Raw genomic sequence first — 22,574 nt, 5'->3', positions numbered from 1 at the left:
ACTGAGCTCGCGTGCTGCAACTACTGAAGCCTGCATGCCTAGAGCCTGTGCTCCGCAACAAGAGAAGCCATTGCAATGAGATGCCTGTGCACCGCAACAAAGAGTAGCCCCCGCTCACCACAACGAGAGAAAGCCTGCGCACAGCAACGAAGACCCAACGCAGCCAAAGATAAATAATAAAAAAAAAATAAAAATTAAAATAAATAAAATAAAATAGATAACCAACAAGAACCTACTGTATAGCACAAGGAACTCCCCTCAGTATTCTGTAATAACCTAAATGGGTAAAGAATCTGAAAAAGAATAGATCCGTGTATATGTATAACTGAATCACTCTGCTGTACACCTGAAACTAACATTGTTAATCAACTATACTCCAATATAAAATAAAAATTTAAATAAATGAAAAAAAAGCACCTGGGCGAGACCTTGAAATAAAGACTTCTGACTCAAAAAAAAATTAATTAAAAAAAAAAATTAAAGTGTGGCAAAAAGTATGTTGACTAGAGGTAGACCCAACTCCAGCCTCCCTTACCTGCATCCAGCTGGAAGTGGTTCCAGCATGGCATAGTCAACTGGGGACTGGCCAGCTACCTGAGGATACACACTTAGATTTTACAGAGTAAGATTAAGTGCTTTTAAAACAAGATATTTAGTATAACGCAGAGGGCAAAAGTTTTTCCTGGACAAGTTTCTTGGAAGGCACACGGTGTGACTACTACTTGTCTGTGTAGTAATGTGCGTCAGTGTTGCAATGCCAAGCAGCATAAAGTTGATGAGATGCAGCAGTTCATTAAAAAGACTAGTCAGAATATCACCAAGGAGGGAAATTATGAGAAGTGTTGATAGCTGTCGCAGTCAGCATTTTTGTCTGTTTTTACAGACAGTATTTCTAAATCCTAAGGGATTTTTTTTTCTCCCCTGGGGATTTAGTATTGGGACGATGTCAGAGACGGGTCACCTGCTCACTGACATGCCGCACAACACGAAACAACAACACTGAGCACGTGTCATGCCCACACACAGAAAGGTTACACGTCACAGCTGGCATGAACGGCGGATGGAAACAGCAGGGCGTTCAGCTAGTTCTTCATAGGTGAGCCTCAGGGAAACGGCTGTGGGCAGAGGAAGCACCACGGAGACTCCTCCAAACAAATGTCTACCAGGGCAGTGCTGATGCCAAATGCTTTGTAGCAACATCAGAAGTCATTAAATAGATAGCAGGATTTTTCTGCGGAGACTGCCAATCAGTAAAAGAAGACCAGACTGAAAGATTTTTAAAAAAATTATATAACCGATAGCAGGATCCCTTTTATATTCCATGTGGAAAGAATGCTACATTCCCACAGGACTTTAGAGTCCCATCGGTAACAATACCGCAACTTCTGAGAACACAGCCACAGCCCTGTTGTCCACAAGCCGTGGGACACCCAGCCCAGGGCCCCTTGCACATGGTGGGCTTTTCAATACACACGTGTGTGGAAGGGGATACACTGGAATGCCTAAGTGGTAAGAATAACCAGCAAACCCATGAATTATTAATTTCACGTCAACTAGTGGATTATTCAGTTTTCCTTTTTCTATGAAAAAATTTATTCAGAATTTTGGGTCTGGAAAGTGAGTTTAGAAGGCATCTATTCCAGGATGCTTCTTTCTTCTTAACCAAAAGTATTACATATTAATGATAGGCACGGACAATTCTTAAGACTTCCAATCCATACCAGAGCTTAGTTATCAGTGTCTCAAAATAATCTAGACTAAAAGACTTCACTTTAAGTAATCAACACGCTGTGTGTGTGTGTGTGTGTGTGTTACACCCTGTTTGTCTCCCTGCCCCTCACAAATTCATATGTTGAAGCCCTAACCCCCAATGTGATGTTATTGGAGGTGTGGCCTTTGGGAGATAGCTTAGATTAGTTCACGAGGGTGAGACTCTCACGATGGGCTTAATGCTCTTATGAAAAGAGGAAGAGACACCAGAGTTCTCTCTCTCCAGGTGCATGCACTGGGGAAAGGCCATCTGTGAGCCAGGAAGGTGGGCATCACCAGGACCCAGCCATGCTGGCACCCTGATCTTGGACTTCCAGCCTCCAGAACCACGAAAAATAAATGTCTATTGTGTAAGCCACCCCGTCCATGGTACTTTGTTTTAGCAGCCCAAGCTGACTAATACACACACTTAAACACAGAAAGACAAAGCTCGTTGAGGGTGCTGCCTAGGCCACCTGGCAAGAGGGCCCTACGTAATACATTTGCCACATTCTCTTTTTTAACCCATGACCAGTGACCCCCACAACGGACAAACATCACTGGAAATTAAAAACAAAATAAGCATCTTGATGGAAAGGAAATTGAAACAGTGGGGAAATGAGCCATACATAGAGTTTCCCAATCATTCTCCACCATGTCCAACTCCCCACTACCTGCTCAGTGATCCTCCAAAGTCTCACCTCAGCTTTCCGGGCTTAAAAACCTGATTTCATCCGCACTTTGAAGTAGAGCCATCCCTTGGGGCAGACTCACATCACCAAAGCTCACAAGACTGATGGTTGACACCAGAAGACCAATTCATCAGTTCACAATGAGCAAGGTAAATGTCACGGAGGCCTGAGACCTGCACTGATTACCACCAGTGCGTGCTCTCCCTGTTGGCAGACCTCCACGAGAAGCTCAACGAAAATCAGAAGGTTAGTGGTGGATGTGGAATCAAGACGGAGGCATGAGATGAATCAAGTAGCTAATGGCATCATGCTGAGCTAACCTGATGCACCCATTTCTTCACTCGGATGATCTCGCCAGGAAAGCCACACACAGCTGGCAACGGTTCCCCGCATCCCTCCCTATCGCAGAAACGTCCTTGCCAATGCAACTGCGGTACTCCAAGGTTTTGGGCCATGGGTTTGCTCTCCTCTAGACAGCATCTGGATGGGCACTGCCTAGTTTCGCCTCTGTGACTCTTTCTTCTATGCTACTTTGGGGGGTGACCGAGTCTTTAGAGGTTTCAATACACTCAATCAGGTTACAAGGAAATCTTGCTATGCTACAGCCGTGCTGTCACTTACGATCACTTTATACACTTCTGTGCAGTCTCATGGGCTCATTTTAACGCCCGGAGGGCAACCTCATTTCTAAGTTCCTGGGGGACAACTCACTGTGTCACTCATACTCATGGCAATTTAGGTTTCTGGGTACTATGCGATCATGTACATACACATTCATACACATCCATTGGTACGCTTTGTCTTATGTTACGACTTGGCCCTTTGAGTGATAAAGCCATTCTACATGGCTACGTTTTTTCTGTAGTTTTAAACTAAACTATAGAATAATACAGTTTTGAACTAAAAGTAGAAGACTGAACTAAGATGGGAAATATCTGAAAATACCGCCAGCTCCTGAAAAGAGGTAACTTACTATGAAAGTGTTCGAAATATAAGCTATGACAGACATCCTTCTTTCCCCAGGGTTAACAACTTCTATATAAGACACATCCATTCCAAACAAAGGGAACATTTGTATCTGTGATATGTAAATGAAACAAGCAGCCTGACTCAGAGAAAGTACTTGAAAGCCCTTTCAGAAATGTCTATCTGATCTGATCACCCTGTAAATGCAGAGTGGAAAGCATGAGTTATGCTCCCGTGAGAAGATCAATAATACTCAGTACAGAAAAGGCTTTCTATACAGTTGTCGAAGGAAGTGTTGGCTGCGGGTCAAAGGGGATTGCAGCCGCTGCCCTTAGCTCCTGTCTCAAACAGACCCCTTGTCATCTCGTGCCGCTGTGATATATTCATTACTGACAGCTTGCTTATATGAAGCTGTTTTAGCTAAGAAAGGGTGGAATTACATTTTCCCACAATATGTTTTCCCCCCTCAAATGCTTTCACATCATAAAAAGCTTTTAAAACCATTTAGCCTGGAAAACTGAGATGACCTCCCGTATCATTTACCTCTTGTTAACACCTAATAGCAAGCTACAGCGACCCTATTCCCCAACAGAATTAACAACAGAATCAAGAAATGACCATCTGCAGACAACAGCAAGTTTGTTTGCTTCCAAAGCAGCTCGAGCCCAGGGCTGCTATGTGAACCTGCACCGTCTCCTGACTGCTGAGCTGCTCCCAAAAGCTTCACTGCTGGGAAGGAAAAAGATGATCCCTCCTGGGTGGCTGAATCCCCTCCCCAGCTCTCACACCCTAGGACACGTAGCTGCTAACGTGTGTGAGTTTCCAGAAGAGTGTTTATTCCTACTGCAAAAAATGGAAAATTTCCTTTTCCTAATAAAATACACATACGTATTCAATGATTTAAATCCCACCCAGAGGTTTAGAAAGGATGCACACAAAAGAAGAGGCCCATTATCACTGGTCCCCTCCCTTGGAGCTGAACTAGTACAGAAGTCGCTCTGTGGTAACTCAATCAACTCAGCAACCGGACTGGGCCCCTCCCTAAGCTCTCCTCCTAAAAACTGAGTCTTGTTAATGGCCTTTTACTGTCTTCATTCTTTGCAGAAAAAAAAAAAAAAAAAAAAATCCTGTCATTTCCTTTTCATTCTCCCATCCTTTATTATAGCCCCGTTCCTAGCTTTTAGAATACAGGGACACTTGGTCTTCTATTCACTGTGACTTACCTTGTTCATGTAGTCACACTAATGCCCTGTGGGTTCCAATATTATGTCACCTTCACTGGAACCAAACAGGTATTGGACACGTGTGTTGTGCAGGGTGCTACTTATCCAGCTTGATTAACAGAAACCAATGTGAAAAAACTTTACCAAGACAATATAAATTTTGAAACTTAGAACATTTCTTTTAGTCTCTCTTGCCCAGAAATCTGTTGATCCTACAAATCAACAGGAAGATGCTGTTTCTAAAACAATGGAGAAACATATATAAAAAGGTGGCGACTGCCATTTTGTTAACACCAGTATATTAAAGGGATGGAAGCAGTCTACTAGGAGACCACTAAGAAGTGAGGTAACTATTGAAACCCACTGTAAATATTTGTTTACTGCTATTCTATAACATCTGAGCCAGATGATCTGGAACGATTTTCTCCTCTTAATCTGTGCAGATTCATCTGTCTTTAAGTGGTATATTTCTTTACGTCCTAACCAAATTCCTTTGAGGTGTATTAAAAAAAAAAAAAGTCGCAGTACTTACTGGCTCTTCTCTTATTGCTAACGTGATGGTTCCCCGTGCTTCTGATTTTGAGGTACCTGTTTTAGCACCTGAGACGGTCCCCAACACACTAACACAATTTCTTAACCACTTCTCTTTTAGATTCCTGTCTTGTTTACTGCTATCAGCTCAAAGTCTGTTGCTGGAGGGTGGGCAGAGGCACCGGGGAAGAAGCCAGATCTCCAGCGCTAACACTCGGGCTCCAGGCACGTGTTACTCTAAGCTCCCACTTGTTTTGTAGTATTGCTGAAATTCATGGGGCACAGACCTTTGGATTAAAAGGAAAAGAAGGGAAAAAGGAAACCAGAGGCAATGCTCCTACCCCTCCCATCACAGGTCACCTGTCCTACCTGGCTGGTAGAAGTCAGGTGACAGCTCTCTGGCCACAGCTCTCGCGATGTCACACTCCTGGCGGGCGGCCAGAGCAGCCTGGTCGGCGGCGTCAGCTTTGGCTCTTGCGTGCGCGGTCCTACAGGAGCACAAAGGGCGCGTCAGCAGGGGCGGCACCTAGTTAATTACACAGGACGGGCAAACGGTCTACGGGGCAGGCAGGGCCTGGAAAGAAATGCTAACCGTGATCCTCGCCCCACATCTGCAACAGAAAGTTGTGAGACATCATACTGTTGTGAGACATCAATGAAAATCAAGCGGATGAAATCACCTGTGAATTGCCTCCATCTTTCTTTCAAGGTTAATGGAAGTATAACCAATTGTATGAAAGTATAACAAGTTCTGCGCAGCTTAAGGCAAAGCCTGGTGTTCAAGACTTAGAGGATGAAATCCCCCGTTGACTTTGGTTGGCGTTCCCCCTCCCCGCCCCCCGACCATGGAGAGTAGAATTAGAGCATGTGAATTAATACAGGGCTCATGGATTTAATGTCTATGGTAGAATCGATACAAGGATTTGATTAAGAAAGATCTGCCCAGTGGTGCGCTGGCAAAGTAGCTCTCTGGGGGAAAAAACAGTAAAACTGATTTGTAGCACTGACTGATTTCCGTGGTGTCCACGCTCCCAACGTGGCCAAGTCACACTAGCAGCGCAACTCTGCTGAACGTGTAGTTGGGAACAGACGCACACCACGGGCTCCCCCAGCCTGCAGGAGCAGGCCCAGTGGTCTGCGGGAAGAATGTGCTCAGGAGGCTTCCAAGGAGTCCATTTAGTTGTTCTTTAAGCATGTCTCTTGTGTGAAACCGAAAGCAGGCGGAGAGGTGGAGCGGGAAAGAGGAAAGGGATCTCCTTCTGTCTTCCACCTTCTCCCCGGCCCGTCCTCACCCACTGAAACCGCTTATCTTTCTAGAGGACAAGGGCTAGGGAGAGGGCAGCAGGGATAAGAATGGGGCTCCTTACGGCAAGGCAGAGGGACTGATGTCTGCCTGCCCAGGAAGAGGACATTTGGAGGCTGAGACTTTGGGTCATCCTCTTCCAAAGGAGGAGATCTTATCCAAGCTAGTATTTAGACAATTTTCATGGGCACCTGCTTCTTATAATTTTGTGAACTATTTTCTTTTATTAGCGCTAGGCAGGGCTATAGATAACTAGTGGTAAAAGCTTAAGGGGAGTCTAAAAGAGGTGTGCCTGCAGGCCTTTCAGAGACAGCAGGAGAGGAAGTTGGGAAATGGCATCATGCCCTAGCTGGTCTTAGGAGAGAAAACCCAGGTGGCACCTGGAGGAGGCCAGCAGACGGGATTCCTGGAACTAGACTGCAGGCAGAAAAGACGGGGAAAAAGGGGTCTGACCTGAGACTGTGGGGCTAACTGGGGGAGATCCTATTTCACTCCTACTTAGGACCCAGCTGAGCCTGGAGGACTGATGTACTAGAATATAAGTGTAAGGGAGATTTTTTATTTTGGGCATTTTTTAATTTTTAATTTTTGGTTCTCTACTATACTCCCAAGGCACAGAACAATGCCTGGCACATAGTATTTACTGAGGGCCCACTTTATAAATAAAGGAATGTCCTTCGGAACCTTAAAAATAAATGGATTGACAAAACCACAGAGACAGTAAAAAGACCAGTGATTGCCAAGGGTTCAAGGTGAAAGTGGGTGAGGGATGAACAGGTAGATCTAAAGGGATATTTAGGGGTGTGAAACTATGCTGGATAATCCTCTACTGGGGGATACATGACATCATGCTTTTGTCAAAACCCACTGAACTGTACAACACAACGAGTGAACCCTACTGTCAAGTATGGACTTTATAGTTAATACTAACGTTTCACATTGGTTCATCAGTTGTACCAAATGTACCCACTAATGCAAGATGTTAATAACAAGGATTAACTGGGTGTGGGCAAAGGATGTATATGGACACTGTACTTTCTCCTCAATTTTTCTGTAAGCTTAAAACCGCTCTAAAAAAATAAAGTCTATTAAAAATGAATGAATCAAATTCTGATCATCAAAATGGTCACTTACGAATCTTGGAGGATGTTGAGGATGTTTTAGATGATCTCTGTCTACAGGGCAGGGAGTACAGAGGCAAAATCAAGGGGATACGGGCTTCCCTGGTGGTGCAGTGGTTGAGAGTCCGCCTGCCGATGCAGGGGACACGGGTTCGTGACCCGGTCCGGGAAGATCCCACATGCCGCGGAGCGGCTGGGCCCGTGAGCCATGGCCGCTGAGCCTGCGCGTCTGGAGCCTGTGCTCCGCAGTGGGAGACGCCACAGCAGTGAGAGGCCCGCGTACAGCAAAAAAAAAAAAAAAAAAAAAAAAAAGGATAAGAACATATTCCTAAAAAACCCGGCTGTGGTAACCCCTGCAAGGGAGCCATCACTGATGACACTTTAGTCCCACGTGTTGTGCTGAGACTCAGAGGCTGCCCTCTCTTATGTCCTTTCAGTTTCTCAGAATCTCAGCTCTTTTTTTTCCCAGAATTATTTTCCATTTTATCTGCTATTCTTAGCTAGAGCCTAATTATGTCTAGGTACCATAATTAATGAAGCCACAAGAGTACAGTTATCCTACCCTATAATAAAACCTGATAGCCCTTCGATGATAAACTTACAAAACTCAAGCACCATTCCGAAACAATCACAACCCACCACCACGGAGTGGAATAAAATGGCGGTAGTATTTCCACCACTTTGACAACGCGCTAAACTGGAGAACAGACAAATGTAGATGAACCTTTCTGCAAATATATTTTGGAAGCACAGCATCAGTGAAGCCTTAACCCTTTACTTTTTTCCTTGTTCTTTCCTGTAAGAGCAGACGAGGAGGGGGGACTTTTCCATCTAGCACCCCTCCCCATGTCAGTGCTCCCGCATGGCTGGCACGATGGTCAAAACCACATTCAAGCCTGAAACTAGGTATCTGCTCAGGAGATTTTGGTAGCCCTGGACCTGATAACAAGAAGTAGAAGAGAACAGGAAGCCATCTGAGTTTGCTGTCATCAAAAGTGTTGTGCGGGGCTTCCCTGGTGGCGCAGTGGTTGGGAGTCCGCCTGCCGATGCAGGGGACGTGGGTTCGTGCCCCGGTCCGGGAAGATCCCACATGCCGCGGAGCGGCTGGGCCCGTGAGCCGTGGCCGCTGAGCCTGCGCGTCCGGAGCCTGTGCTCCGCAAGGGGAGAGGCCACGACAGTGAGAGGCCCGCGTACAGCGAAAAAAAAAAAAAAAAAAAAAAGTGTTGTGCGGCCAGCCCATTAAAACATCTTGATTTTGCCCAGGGAAAAATCTGGGCTTGACCCTGGTCCACGTTATTCATGTGCTCCAATCCCAGGCTCAGTTCTGGAGCAACACACGACCCCGTTACTCACCCAACGGGTAAGACGTGCCATTGTTCATGGCTTAGGGGGAGGGAAGTTTGGGCTAGTCATTCTGGGGAGACCGGTGGAAAAAACTCCAAGTGGATGCCTGGCTGCTACATGTAGCTGGTCACATGGAAAACATACGCGCCAACAAGGAGCATGCCTGCGTGCCCAAGAAGGCTTTCATTTGTTCCAAAGACTGCTGACATCCATAAATCTTCAGACCCTCAGGAATCTCCAAATACCATTATCATTTCTATACTTTCTCACATAAAAGGCAGCAAAAAGTAAGTGAAAAGCAACATCTTTCAGTTAGGCATCAGTGGTAGACTTTCTTTTAGGGTCCTATTACAAATAAACCAAAATTTTGTAGAGAGTTACTATTTTGGGGTAAAGAGATACAGAGAGGCCTGGGCAACTGGCTAAGCTGGTACAGCAGGTAGGTGACCCCCTCCTGGACATCAGCCCTGCAAAGGTCACTCGGCAACAGCTGAAACAGTAAATGTGGAATTTCTTTTTTTTTTTTAATTTATTTAATTTATTTATTTTTGGCTGCGTTGGGTCTTCGTTGCTGTGTGTGGGCTTTCTCTAGTTGCAGCAAGCGGGGGCTACTCTTTGTTGAGGTGCGTGGGCAGTGACTTCTCTTATTGCAGAGCACGGGCTCTAGGTGCGTGGGCTTCAGTAGTTGTGGCACGCGGGTTCAGTAGTTATGGCTCATGGGCTCTAGAGCACAGGCTCTGTACTTGTGGCACACGGGCTTAGTTGCTCCGCGGCATGTGGGATCTTCCCGGACCAGGGCTCGAACCCGTGTCCCCTGCATTGGCAGGCAGATTCTTAACCACTGCACCACCAGGGAAGCCCAATGTGGAATTTCTGAATGGCAGGCATCACCTGTACTTAAGAACTTAACTACAACTTGTTTCTTTCCAATCAGTAATTTGATGAGAATCTAAGTTTCTTTTTTCTTTAGTGACTAAAATGGTGTTTCACGAACTCTCAAGTCACCTTACTCAGAACAAAATGGTCTGGCTTTCCCAGTTTTTCTTAAACATAACAGTGCTTTTAAAAAAAAGAAGCATATAAACAATACACTGCACACGCCCAGCACATAGGCCTACTACTAGTAAGGTAGATGCAAGTCCCTTAGACGTCTGTCCCAACTTCTTTCAATCTTTTATATACCTGTTCACTGACATAGCTGATAAAGATTTTCATCTAGAATGGACAAGGATTTTGCTAAAGGTAAAACTGTATACAATACTTATACTTTTCTATTTCTACTTCTTACATATTTTCTTCCCAACAAAAAACTGCTTCAAAAAATACGCTGATTTTTGATGTCTTCTAAAATGTGTTACTTACTAAGTCAAAGTTAAGTTTCCTGACCTGACTCTGAAAATTTGATGGCAGAGGCTGTCATCTAGTTGGTTCAGGAGCTGTACATGTGATTTGCTTTGATACCCATATATGTAAAGAAAATTCTTAGCAACATTTAAAAACGAGCAATTGGACTTCCCGGGTGGTGCAGTGGTTAAGAATCCGCCTGCCAATGCAGGGGACATGAGTTTGAGCCCTGGTCCAGGAAGATCCCACATACCGCGGAGCAACTAAGCCCATGTGCCACAACTATTGAGCCTGCGCTCTAGAACCCACGAGCCAAAACTACTGAGCCCGAGAAACACAACTACTGAGCCCGCGAGCCACAATTACAGAGCCTGCGTGCCACAACTACTGAAGCCCACGCACCTAGAGCCTGTGCTCCGCAACAAGAGAAGCCACAGAAATGAGAAGCCCGCGCACCACAACGAAGAGTAGCCCCCGCTCGCCGCAACTAGAGGAAGCCTGCACGCAGCAATGAAGACCCAATGCAGGCAAAAAAAAAAAAAAAGAGAGCAATTGTACGTAAGACTCCAAACATCAGTGAACGGCAACCCCATTCGTCCAGTTGCTCAAGCCCAGATCCTGTGAGTCATCCTGGTTGCCTCCCTTGCTCTCACACACCACATCCACGGTCAGCAAGGCAGCCGGCAGGACCTTCAAAATACACACCCGACCCCGCGTGTCTCCTTCTCATCACCGCTCCTGCCCAGGTCACATCTCACCGGGTTCCTGCAAAGGCTGAACTGATCTCCCTGCTTCTGTCCTTGCAGCCTGCCATTCTATTTCCGTTCTGGTTTTCTTGAAATTGCCTGACACTAACCAAAATCCTTTCCTGGGTTACGGCATCATGTGCAAGAAAATGCCCAAAAATGACCTTAGTTAGCCTTCCTTTTGGACTGTGACATTATTCACTTATGAGAGACCTAGACTGGCAAAAACCAATCATCTTGTGTATACAGTGGGAGCCCTTTTAAAGAAGAAATCAGTCTGTTAAGCAAGGAATACTCTCGATATGAACAAGAACTAGGTGTCTCCACAGCTCTCAGCTAAAAAGCAAAGGCATAATGTCTGAGTTCCTGTACCGGAAAGAAACTGGTCTCTCAGTATCGATCTGCTTGCTTCTCTGGTCAGACCAACCCCACGAGACTCAGCATACACTCCTCCTGCTAAGGCACAAACGGCCCCCTTAGCTGCTTCTCCGGACTTCTAACTGTCCATCTCTCACACACATACCTATTCATTGGCACAGCTGAAGATGATTTTAATCTGCAATGGACAGTGATTCAGCTAAAGCTCAGTAAATGTGGTTTAGGAAGACTACTTCTTGTGGGTCCAATCTTTACGTTTATTAGTTCTTGAATGTTAATTTTCTTCCTACGTTGCTTTTTTGTTTTGTAAAAGACAGGACCTGGAATAATAACTTCAAGACTGTGTTCTTAGGTCCTGGTTAAAAACAAGTTACAGCTTCAGCAAATAGTTGTCTTTTTTTTGCCAGGGTGGTCCATTGCTTCCTTTTCTAAAAGCATTATCAAGTTATTTAGATATAAAATGTAAATTTAGGGGCATGGTATCCCTACTGAAATCTGGTATTTGACCTTTCAAGGGCCCAAACTCTTGCAGAGGTATGACGACACAGGCTTTGAAAGTGTGGGTAGCCAGAGACCAGGCTGAGGCCAGTCTAGTCACAGATGATTCTTGTCTATGAGATCAGAAGTTAAACCACATTACTTTAGCAATCTTAGAGATGCCTTCTTAGAATCATAATTCATACCATGCCCTTGGCCTTTTTTCAAGGGGAGATAGGAGGACGAACCATGATATCCAAGATAGGATATGAACCAAGATTCATGTGAAGAGTGTGAAATGCTGTCCATTATGTGTATCACTGTCATGTTCATAAAGATGTGGGCAATACATTCCTCAAAGTTTAGTGTCAGGAAAAATCTGGTCTATGATGATATACTGGCGTGCTTCCTTGCACAATGAGAACTACAATGAGAACTACGTTATCTATTGTTTCTCTTTTTGTTACAGCTACCGGGATACCTGGAGTATAATTAACCTCAATCGTATGTGCATGGTTATCTTCTCTAAAGACATGGCTTTAACATTCCCTGGTCAGAGATGCTACTATGTATGTGACTTATAAAGCCCTGAAAATCCTTTTTGGAGACTGGCAGGATATTGAAAAAAATTACTTGTTATACTAAGTTTTCTGAACTTCAGCCCCTCATAGTGTGTGAATGCTTAGGGACATACGTGATAACTTGGGGACATCAGAGCCTACTATGCAGCTTCCTTTACAGAATTTTTTTCTATATTCAGAACATTTTCAAGCTTGGAAAATAAGTCCTCATTCTTAAGTACTTTACAGGCTTTATTCCCTAACATTTTATCAAACTTAATAAGCTTAAAGGCTATATTCTCTGGATAGGCCGGGTCAAAGGCACATTTCTAATCCTCGGCTGGAATAGGCCAAATAATTGGCTATCTTCTACTTTATCCTGAGTTTTATAAAACTTATCTAAAATTTACTTTGCCATATAATTTACGTATTTAGAAAAACCTGATGTAAAAACAAATTTAAGGGATGTTTTATTCTTGAAATAATTTTTAGAGAAAAGTCCTTTTAATGAGGATTATTCTACAGGTCAAAAACATTACCACTAAATAAGACTAAAATTTCATTTTATGGGAGAAAATATTTGCTGATCATATATCTGATAATGGGTTAGTATTCAGATTATATAAAGAACTCTTACAACTTAATAAGAACAACAACAACAATTAAAAAATAGGCAAAGAGGGCTTCCCGGGTGGCGCAGTGGTTGAGAGTCCGCCTGCTGATGCTGGGGACACGGGTTCGTGCCTGGGTCCAGGAAGATCCTACATGCCGCGGAGTGGCTGGGCCCGTAAGCCATGGCCGCTGGGCCTGCGCGTCCAGAGCCTGTGCTCCACAACGGGAGAGGCCACAACAGTGAGAGGTCCGCATACCGCAAAAAAAAAAAAAAAAAAAAAAAAGGCAAAGAACCTGAATAGACATTTCTACAAAGGAGATATAAATGGCCAATAAGCACATGAAAAGGTGTTCAACATCACTAACCATAAGGGAAATACAAATCAAAACCATAATGAGATGCTACCTCACACCCACTAGGATGGCTACCATGAAAAAAAGCACCCAGAGAAGCAGCCGCATAGCACAGGGAGATCAGCTCAGCGCTTTGTGACCACCTAGAAGGGTGGGAGGGAGACGCAAGAGGGAGGAGATATGGGGATATATGTATAGCTGATTCACTTTGTTGTACAGCAGAAGCTAACGCACCATTGTAAAGAAATTATGCTCAAATAAAGATGTTAGAAAAAAAAGAAACCACCCAGAAAGTAATAAGTGTTGGCAAGGATGTGGACAACTTGTAAACCTTGTGCACTGCTGGTGGGGATGCAAAATGGTACAGCTGCTGTAGAAAACAGTATGGTGATCCCCGCAAAATTAAAAACAGAATTACCATATGATCCACCAATTCAACCCCTAGGTATATACCCCCTAAAATTGAAAGCAGGGTCTCAGAGAGATATCTGTACCATCATGTTCATAGTGGCATTATTCACAATAGCCCCAAAGCAGAAACAACCCAAGCATCCATCAATGAAAGAATGGATAAACAAAATGTGGCATAAACATACATGGAATGTTATTGAGCCTTGAAAAGGAAGGAAATTCTGATGCGTGCTACATCATAGACGAACCTTATGCTAAGTGAAGTAAGCCTGTCACAAAAGGACAAACATTGTATGATTCCATTCATAGGAGGAACCTAGAACAGTCAAATTCCTAGAGTCAGAAAGTAGAAGGGTGGTTGTCAGAGGCTGGGAGGAGGGAGAACAGAGAGTTGTTATTTAATGGATATAGAGTTTTAGTTCTGCAAGATGAAAAAGTTCTGGAGACTGGCTGCACAACTATGTGAATGCACTTAACACGACGGAACTGTACACTTAAAAATGGTTTAGGATGGCAAATTTTGTTATGTCTATTTTACAATTAAAAATTTTTAAAAAAATCACCCATGAACAAGTATTTCTAGAACATTCTGTGTGTCCAGAGGAAGTGAGGAGAAAAGACCAAAGGTTGGGCTCTCAGACGAGAAATTGCTTCACTAATCCCAGCCAGGGTAAGCTAAGTCTAGTGAGGGGAATGGCGGTAAGAAAAGGAAGAGCCGAAGGACACGTTAAGGAAAAAAGTGTCAGAACTTTGAAACACGAGGGCAGCCTCCACATCTGTTTTTCCAGCTCTTAACATAAAGCCTGGCCCAGAGGCTGTCCTCAACAAATATTGGTGGAATAAATACATAGGTAAGAAGGAGAGAAACATAAAAGCTAACCCCAAGGTTGCTAACTTGGTGTCCAGGTGAATGGCTTTACTACAGAGAGAAATTGTACAGGTGGGAAGGAGAGACAGTTTGAAGGTGATGACAAGCTCAGTTTTAGACAAGTAGGATTTTACACGACACAAGCATTGCGATTTGGAAATACAGGGCTGCAGTGCGAAGTTAAGGGTCAAGGTTAGCAACAGGAATGTGGGCACCGTGATCACAGACGATGAGCTCACAGAAGATCGATGAGCCCATCAAATACATAAGTTCTTGGATACATTGTTCTTGGATAAATCCTGTGCTCCTCTTAGGAGTTAAGTGGGCCAGATCTGAATTTGTCTCTTCTCTAGGGGAGCTGCACTGATCGGCTGATTTTGGGGCAGTTAGAATTAACAAGTGCAGTTCAGAGTCTGAGAGAGGGATCGTTTGTCAATCCTGTGATGTGCTGGAGAAAGTGAGGGCTGAGAAGAGGCTGCTGAATTTGATGAGAACCTCCGGGAGGGCAGTTCTAACAAGAAGGCCACTGTAGAAGCCAGACTGAAGGGGGTCAGTGAGGAAGGAACAGAGGAAATACAGGAAGCAGGTGTGGGCCACATGCTGGTGATTTCTGACCCAGAAAGGAAGGAGGAAATTTGGACAGTAACTGGGAGGATTAGCTGGGCCAAGGGAAAAAGACACTTTACTTGTATCGTTGAGAGCTGATCCTGTTGGAAGGTGGGAAGAAAGATGCTCAGAGAACAGAAGAAAATGAAGGAGCTTTGAGAAGGGAACCACCATTGGAGTCGGGTCCTAGATGAAGCAAAAGAAAGGAAACAGGAAAAAAACATAAGGACAGTGATGGGTTGATCCAATGTTTTAAAATTATTTAAAGGATTCTAAGCTTGAAAGAGACAGAGAGTACTTTGGGCTTTGGAAACCAGACAGACCTGGGTTTACACCCCAGTTTATCACATCCTGGCTGGGTCACTTTTGCCTCAGTTTCCTTACCTGTAAAATGGGGATGGTATTACCTTGTATAGATGCTCTGGATCAGAAGTGATTTATATGAAGTACTGAGTACTAATGAGAGAGTATTTAGTTGACAAATGGCCATTATTAGTCCTTGGCTGAAATTTAGGGCTGGTAGGGAAAATCTGGGTGCTTAAAGAGGTGAGGATTTGGAATCAGCACTGCACAAAAGTTCTAAGGGATGGAAGAAAGGGAAACTGGAATTGCTGAACAGCACTGGGAAGACCTGATCTCAGGCCAGCATGATTCAGCATCTTCCTCTGGCAGGGGTCTCTTTTCTGAGAGAAGCAAAGAAGGAAGAAGGGGCCATTGATGCAGGGTAGAGATCTGAGCAAGGAGGATGGAAATGTACCCATCACAGAGCTTTGGGTAGGAGGAAGGGCACATAGCCAGTGATAGACGCTGGACCAGATGAAATACAAAGGGTTAAGTTAGGATCCAGTGAACAATGTGAAGTGAATCTGATGACTGTAAAGTCATATAAACGCAGACTATCATTACAGTTATTACAGTTTTAGGTGCTTTTTAATTGCTTGAAATATGGCTTCTTTCCTATGGCAAATTTCACAGAAATGGCCTATTCTGACTAAATCTGGCTTACTACTAAAGGGTGTATCTTTAGTTCAAGTTATCAGCCAGCAGCCTTTTGGTAACAAAAGGCAGGTCAAATTATTTCAAAATGGATGCATATACGATAAAACGAAATGAGATGTAATCATGGCTACATTTCTTTTTAGTGCTGTAACAGAAACATCTGGATGTGCCTAAAAAGAACTTTACAACCTTCGGGATCTGGGTTGTGACGAGAATTGACGAGAATTGTCAGGTCAAGGCTGTTTTTATTTCCATGTCAGTGCTATTATGCTTTCTGTCCTTTACCAATGGTCACTGTGGTGAAAGATTAAAGTATGACTAAGAGCAATATAAGACTACCTCGTGGTCGAAACACATGATGGCAACCAGCAGTGATCAGCTGAGGGACTGATGGACTCCAGTGACTGGGTCACGGACAGACCTAACTTCCGCCTTACTGCAGCAAATGCCCAGTGGATGTGCACTTGGTGGTGCTCAAACAATCCCATTTCATAAATGCTTAAACATTAAAACAAAGAAGCAGACATCCTTCATGCCTTTAAAATGACATAAACCACGGAGAACTCCTAGTTGAAACAGTCTCTTAGGCAGTAAAATATCCATTTTGTAAATTACCTAAAATGGCTCTCCTAAGATCCCAAATCCACCAGTTACCACTTCGCTTTCATCTGTCTAGACCTGCCAAGACAGTGAACAACAAAGGCATCCATTCCTCTCCTGGGCATGCGATGCTGAATGGTATGAACGTGAACGTGCTTGGGACTGGCTTCCGCAAAGCCATTCTGCATCTTAAGCTTTATCATATTCAACATACGTTGAGTTGTTGGGTTTATAACAGGACTGCTTTGCAAGGAAAACCAAGATAGTAGGGGTACAGTTATTCTCTCAGCAAACCAGTTTTATTCACTTCATGTTTCCTTGTAGGAACTGTAATTCAGTGACTCCACTCATTTCACACCTGGTCCGTGACAATGACTCGTTCCATAGTTCAATTAAGAAGTCCTTGACTGCTTTCACTTTAAATCTTTAGTCTTTTGCTGCAACAGATATTGGGGACACCGATATAACGAGCACAAAGGATTTGCTCTGATTTACGTTAACCTTCTGGATTTGAGGAAGGGACTCTTGAAAGTTCTGCTTTACCAGACAAATTAAAAAGCACAATTAGAGCTAGACAAGCCTCAGAGAGTCTACGAGGCCCCTCCCCTGGGGTCAGAGAAGTACTATCCCTTCTGTAGGGATTTAAGACTCAGAGAAACCAAGGAACATATTCAGTCACACAGCAATTCAGTGGGATGAACGGGCAGAAGCCAGGTCTCCTAACCTTTAGGGCAAAGCTGGCTAACGATGCTGTCTACCGTCTGCAGATTTTGTTTTAGCAAATGTTCTGTGATTTATTTCATCTTCTAGTTATAAACTTTTCTTTCTGCTATAAATATTCCTTCATAACCATAGTTCTGTCTTCTTATATTCATGCTTTCACCTTATTGAGTCTGCTGCCCTCCTTATTTCTCTATTCAGTTATCTTTAATATTAATAGACTTTTAACTTCCACTGAAAAATGCAAATGTTGGGCTTTCTTTTCCTACATATTTTTAAAACCAGTTTTGGCTGACTTTCAAATGAAATACAGCTTAGAAAACATCTTACTAAAGACTATAGGGAAGATGTGGTTTTCATCAAGGTTATTCTTTCGCGGGAACATTTTAGGTGGTGTTAAAAATACTGCAGATTCATCTAAATCATAGTTGCCTTCCCCAAATCACCAAATTAGTAATTAACGCCTCCAAGTTTAAAAGGAAATATCAGAAGATCATCCAGTTCTTCCTGAATTCTTAAAAAGTTGTCTTCTTTTTCCTCATGAGAATCTTAAAAAATGTCTTGTGATTTTTATCTGTTTTTAAGCATTTGCTGTGTTAAACTGAGAACAGAAAATGTTCACCCCATACTCAATGTGTAAGATAATAGCTTACCCAAGGACGCTGAGAAAAATGGAGGCTGAGACAAATATATAAGCCAGGATGACTGGTTTTCTGTTTAGCACGTTTAAATAACACTTGGTACAATTTGGGGGGGGGGTAAAGGCAGTTTTGAAGATGAACACACGTATGTTGAGATAAAAATGTGTGCTTCTCCTTCGTTAGAGATGGTGCTGGAAATGCAAGGCAGAATTCAAATAAAATAAGTAAAAGAATCATGTTAAATTCCTGCTCAAATAATAGGAGTCTTCTCTTTCAGTTCTGATAGACTGCCAATGACCTGCTTCAATACTATTATACATCCTTATGGCACCTATAATATTCCAATACTTGGAATATTCTTGACCAGGAGTCTGTTGCTGGCTTGAGTTTCTATTCTAGAAACACTCTGATGAACTTTTAACCTTTATTTTTTTTCAGAGTGGAATTAATTGCCTCGGGGGCCTGGGATGCAATGCCATGCCCGTCGCTGGGATGGATAAACTCCTGCTGCAGCCACTGGGGAATGTGGGGTGTGCCTTCCTGGACTCCATTCCTTAGTGACAAATGCATTGACCCAAACGGAACTACCCCTTACCAGTATGAGATTCAGACCAACTCCAAAGAATGTCAAGAAGAATTCCAGGCACAGAGGGAATGCTGCACATCCCAAGAACAAGGCAGAAATTCAGGCTCTGATTGGCGCTTAGGAAGGGGTTTCCTTTGAGGCCCAAGAATTCAAAACCTACTGACTACCATCTTGTAATGGGGAAAGCAGACTGAACTCTGGAGGGACAGGAAGAGTTACCTGCCGAACCCCAAAGTCTGCCCACCGCCTGGTTGAAAGTTGCCCAGTGTTAGCATAAAGGTCCAGGGCCTTCCCTGCTGCTTTGCTGGTCTCTGACAGCTGCTCTAAAGGTCTCCAGGTTTACCTTGCAGCATGGGCTATACTTCCCAAGTTAGATTACCTGCATGTGCTAAGTTTCAGGCAATGGCAGGAGTACTGGAGGTAGTTCTTTTTTCCCTTTCAATAGAATCACAGTATCTACTGGAATGACAACAGACTTGATAACAAAAGGATGTGCCCTTGTCGTATGGCGGCTTGGGAGTAGCAATGTTAAAAATCCACTTGTACTGAAGGCAGAGAACCTCAGAGCCATGAGAAGCTCTGGAGGATTCTGGTGGAAACGTGTAACATACATTTATAATTGGACCAATTATATACATAATTATAGATATATAATTGCACTATTATAATTGCAGTCCCAAAGGGACTGCAATGGACACAGTGGAGGATGATACTTCCCATTCTTCACTCTGCTCTGGAATGAATGAGATGGGGCACAGAAAGCCCTCTTTATAGCTTCATATGGAGTCCCTTTGGGTTGACCAGTTACCCTGAAAACGTACAGGCCATCAAAGAGAGGAGAAGCCTATGAGAGCCAATCATCAAGTCCAGAACAAGCCCATTCTGAAGAGGCCTCCATTCCTTTTGGAGGATGTGGGAACCCCTCCGCCCTGCAGACAGGGCTTCTCCCAAGGAAGAACTGGAATGCCCTGGAAAATGGCATTTGTTCCACAGAGTGGGAGGTTAAGGAGCCTCTTTCCACGCCAAGACAAGGAAGTTGGAAGCTGGTGTGTGGCTTGCTGCTCCACATCTCTGCTGTTAGGAGCTTTTACTGATATTATTAACGTCCTGCTGTCCCTTGTCTTTCTACTGACATGTCCCTGCGGGTTTCAGATCACTTGTGAATTTGTGTTCTCTAAAATAACCACCCCTGGCCTGTCTCCTTTCACTGCTGTCCAAATTGTCATTTCATGATCAACTCCTAATGTCTGCTACCTCAAAAAAAACCTCAATGTACTTAGTGATTGACAAACGTCCAGAAATACTTTCAAATTATTTGCTACTCCGGGCAGCACACATAAGTCTACTTAATTCTAAGTCCCATGGTCATTTTTCTTCCCCTACTTACTATATTTATATTGCCCACATCACCATCCTGCTCTGACCTCTCTGTAATTCTGGGGGTGAAATTCAAGCTTTTTTTCCCTTAAATTTCTCTCTGGCAGATGATCACTGTTGGCATCAGTTAATTGTAAATACGGAACTTCTCCGCAATGTTTTTCTGAGACATCACAGCCACAGCCACTCAAATGACTAAGCCTGCATGGAAAAGTGAAATTAAAAAGGTTCTCACGCTGGTCTGAGAGAGGCCTCTGTCACACCCTGAGCTCTGAGACACTATAGTAAATCACTGTAAGTAACACATTTTAATATGATAAATAACTTCTTGCAATTTAATTGTTAAACTACCTTTTCCAGGAATCCACATCAGAAAAGAAGAAGTAAAACTGTCACTGTTTGCAGATGACATGATACTATACATAGAGAATCCTAACGATGCTACCAGGAAACAACTAGAGCTAATCAATGAATTTGGTAAAGTAGCAGGATACAAAATTAATGCACAGAAATCTCTTGCATCCCCATACATTAATGATAAAAATTCTGCAAGAAAAATTAAGGAAACACTCCAATTTACCATTGCAACAAAAAGAATAAAATATCTAGGAATAAACCTACCTAAGGAGACAAAAGACCTGTATGTAGAAAACTATAAGACACTGATGAAAGAAATTAAAGATGATACAAAGAGATGGAGAGATATATCATGTTCTTGGATTGGAAGAATCAACATTGTGAAAATGACTCTACTACCCAAAGCAATCTACAGACGTAATGCAATCCCTATCAAACTACCAATGGCATTTTTCACAGAACTAGAACAAAAAACTGCACAATTTGTATGGAAACACAAAAGACCCTGAATAGCTAAAGCAATCTTGAGAAAGAAAAACAGAGCCGGAGGAATCAGGCTCCCTGACTTCAGACTACACTACAAAGCTACAGTAATCAAGACAATATGGTACTGGCATACAAAAAGAAATTTGGCTCAATGGAACAGGACAGAAAGCCCAGCAATAAAACCACGCACATATGGTCACCTTAGCTTTGATAAAGGAGGCAAGAACATACAATGGAGAAAAGACAGTCTCTTCAATAAGTGGTGCTGGGAAAACTGGACAGCTACATGTAAAAGAATGAAATTAGAACACTTCCTAACACCATACACAAAAATATACTCAAAATGGATTAAAGACCTAAATGTAAGGCCAGACACTATCAAACTCTTAAAGGAAAACATAGGCAGAACACTCTTTGACATAAATCACAGCAAGATCCTTTTTGACCCACCTCCTACAGAAATGGAAATAAAAACAAAAAAAAACAAATGGGACCTAATGAAACTTAAAAGCTTTTGCACAGCAAAGGAAACCATAAACAAGACAAAGAGACAACCCTCAGAATGGGAGAAAATATTTGCAAACGAATCAACGGACAAAGGATTAATCTCCAAAATATACAAGCAGCTCATGCAGCTCAATATCCAAAAAAACCCCAGACAACCCAATCCAAAAATGGGCAGAAGACCTAAACAGACATTTCTCTAAAGAAGATATACAGATTGCCAACAAACACATGAAAGGATGCTCAACACCACTAATCATTAGAGAAATGCAAATCAAAACTGCAATGAGGTATCACCTCACACCGGTCAGAATAGCCATCATCAAAAAATCTAGAATGAATAAATGCTGGAGAGGGTATGGAGAAAAGGGAACCCTTTTGCACTGTTGGTGGGAATGTAAATTGATACAACCACTATGGAGAACAGTATGGAGGTTCATTAAGCGACTAAAAATAGAACTACCATACAACTCAGCAATATATATCCTGAGAAAACCATAATTCAAAAAGAGACATGTACCACAATGTTTATTACAGCACTATTTACAATAACCAGGACATGGGAGCAACCTAAGTGTCCATCGGCAGATGAATGGGTAAAGAAGATGTGGTACATACATACAACGGAATATTAGTCAGCCATAAAAAGAAATGAAATTGAGTTATTTGTAGTGAGATGGATGGACCTAGAGTCTGTCATACAGAGTGAAGTAAGTCAGAAAGAAAAAAACAAATATTGTATGCTAACACATATATATGGAATCTAAAAAAAAAGGTTCTGATGAACATAGGGGTAGGACAGGATAAAGATGCAGACGTAGAGAATGGACTTGAGGACACGGGGAGGGGGAAGGGTAAGCTGGAACAAAGTGAGAGAGTGGCATGGACATATATACACTACCAAATGTAAAATAGATAGCTAGTGGGAAGCAGCCACATAGCACAGGGAGATCAGCTGGACGCTTTGTGACCACCTAGAGGGGTGGGATAGGGAGGGTGGGAGGGAGACGCAAGAGGGA

General features: G+C 43.1%; 1 protein-coding gene across 3 annotated transcripts in view; it reads right to left on the bottom strand.

Annotated features, from left to right (window-relative positions):
* Positions 1-22,574, bottom strand: part of JPH1 (junctophilin 1) — an 82,220-nt gene that overhangs the window by 16,991 nt on the left and 42,655 nt on the right. For all 3 annotated transcript variants that reach the window (XM_082674473.1, XM_082674472.1, XM_082674471.1), the window contains exon 3: positions 5,531-5,649. In XM_082674473.1, the coding sequence (XP_082530599.1) occupies positions 5,531-5,649 (119 nt within the window). The remainder of the gene's footprint in view (positions 1-5,530; positions 5,650-22,574) is intronic.

This window comes from Grampus griseus (genome assembly GCF_964374135.1).
Source record: "Grampus griseus genome assembly, chromosome: 17".
Classification (NCBI taxonomy): Eukaryota; Metazoa; Chordata; class Mammalia; order Artiodactyla; family Delphinidae; genus Grampus; species Grampus griseus.
Note: the sequence above shows the minus strand (reverse complement) of the source record. Positions and strands in the feature narration are given on the sequence as shown.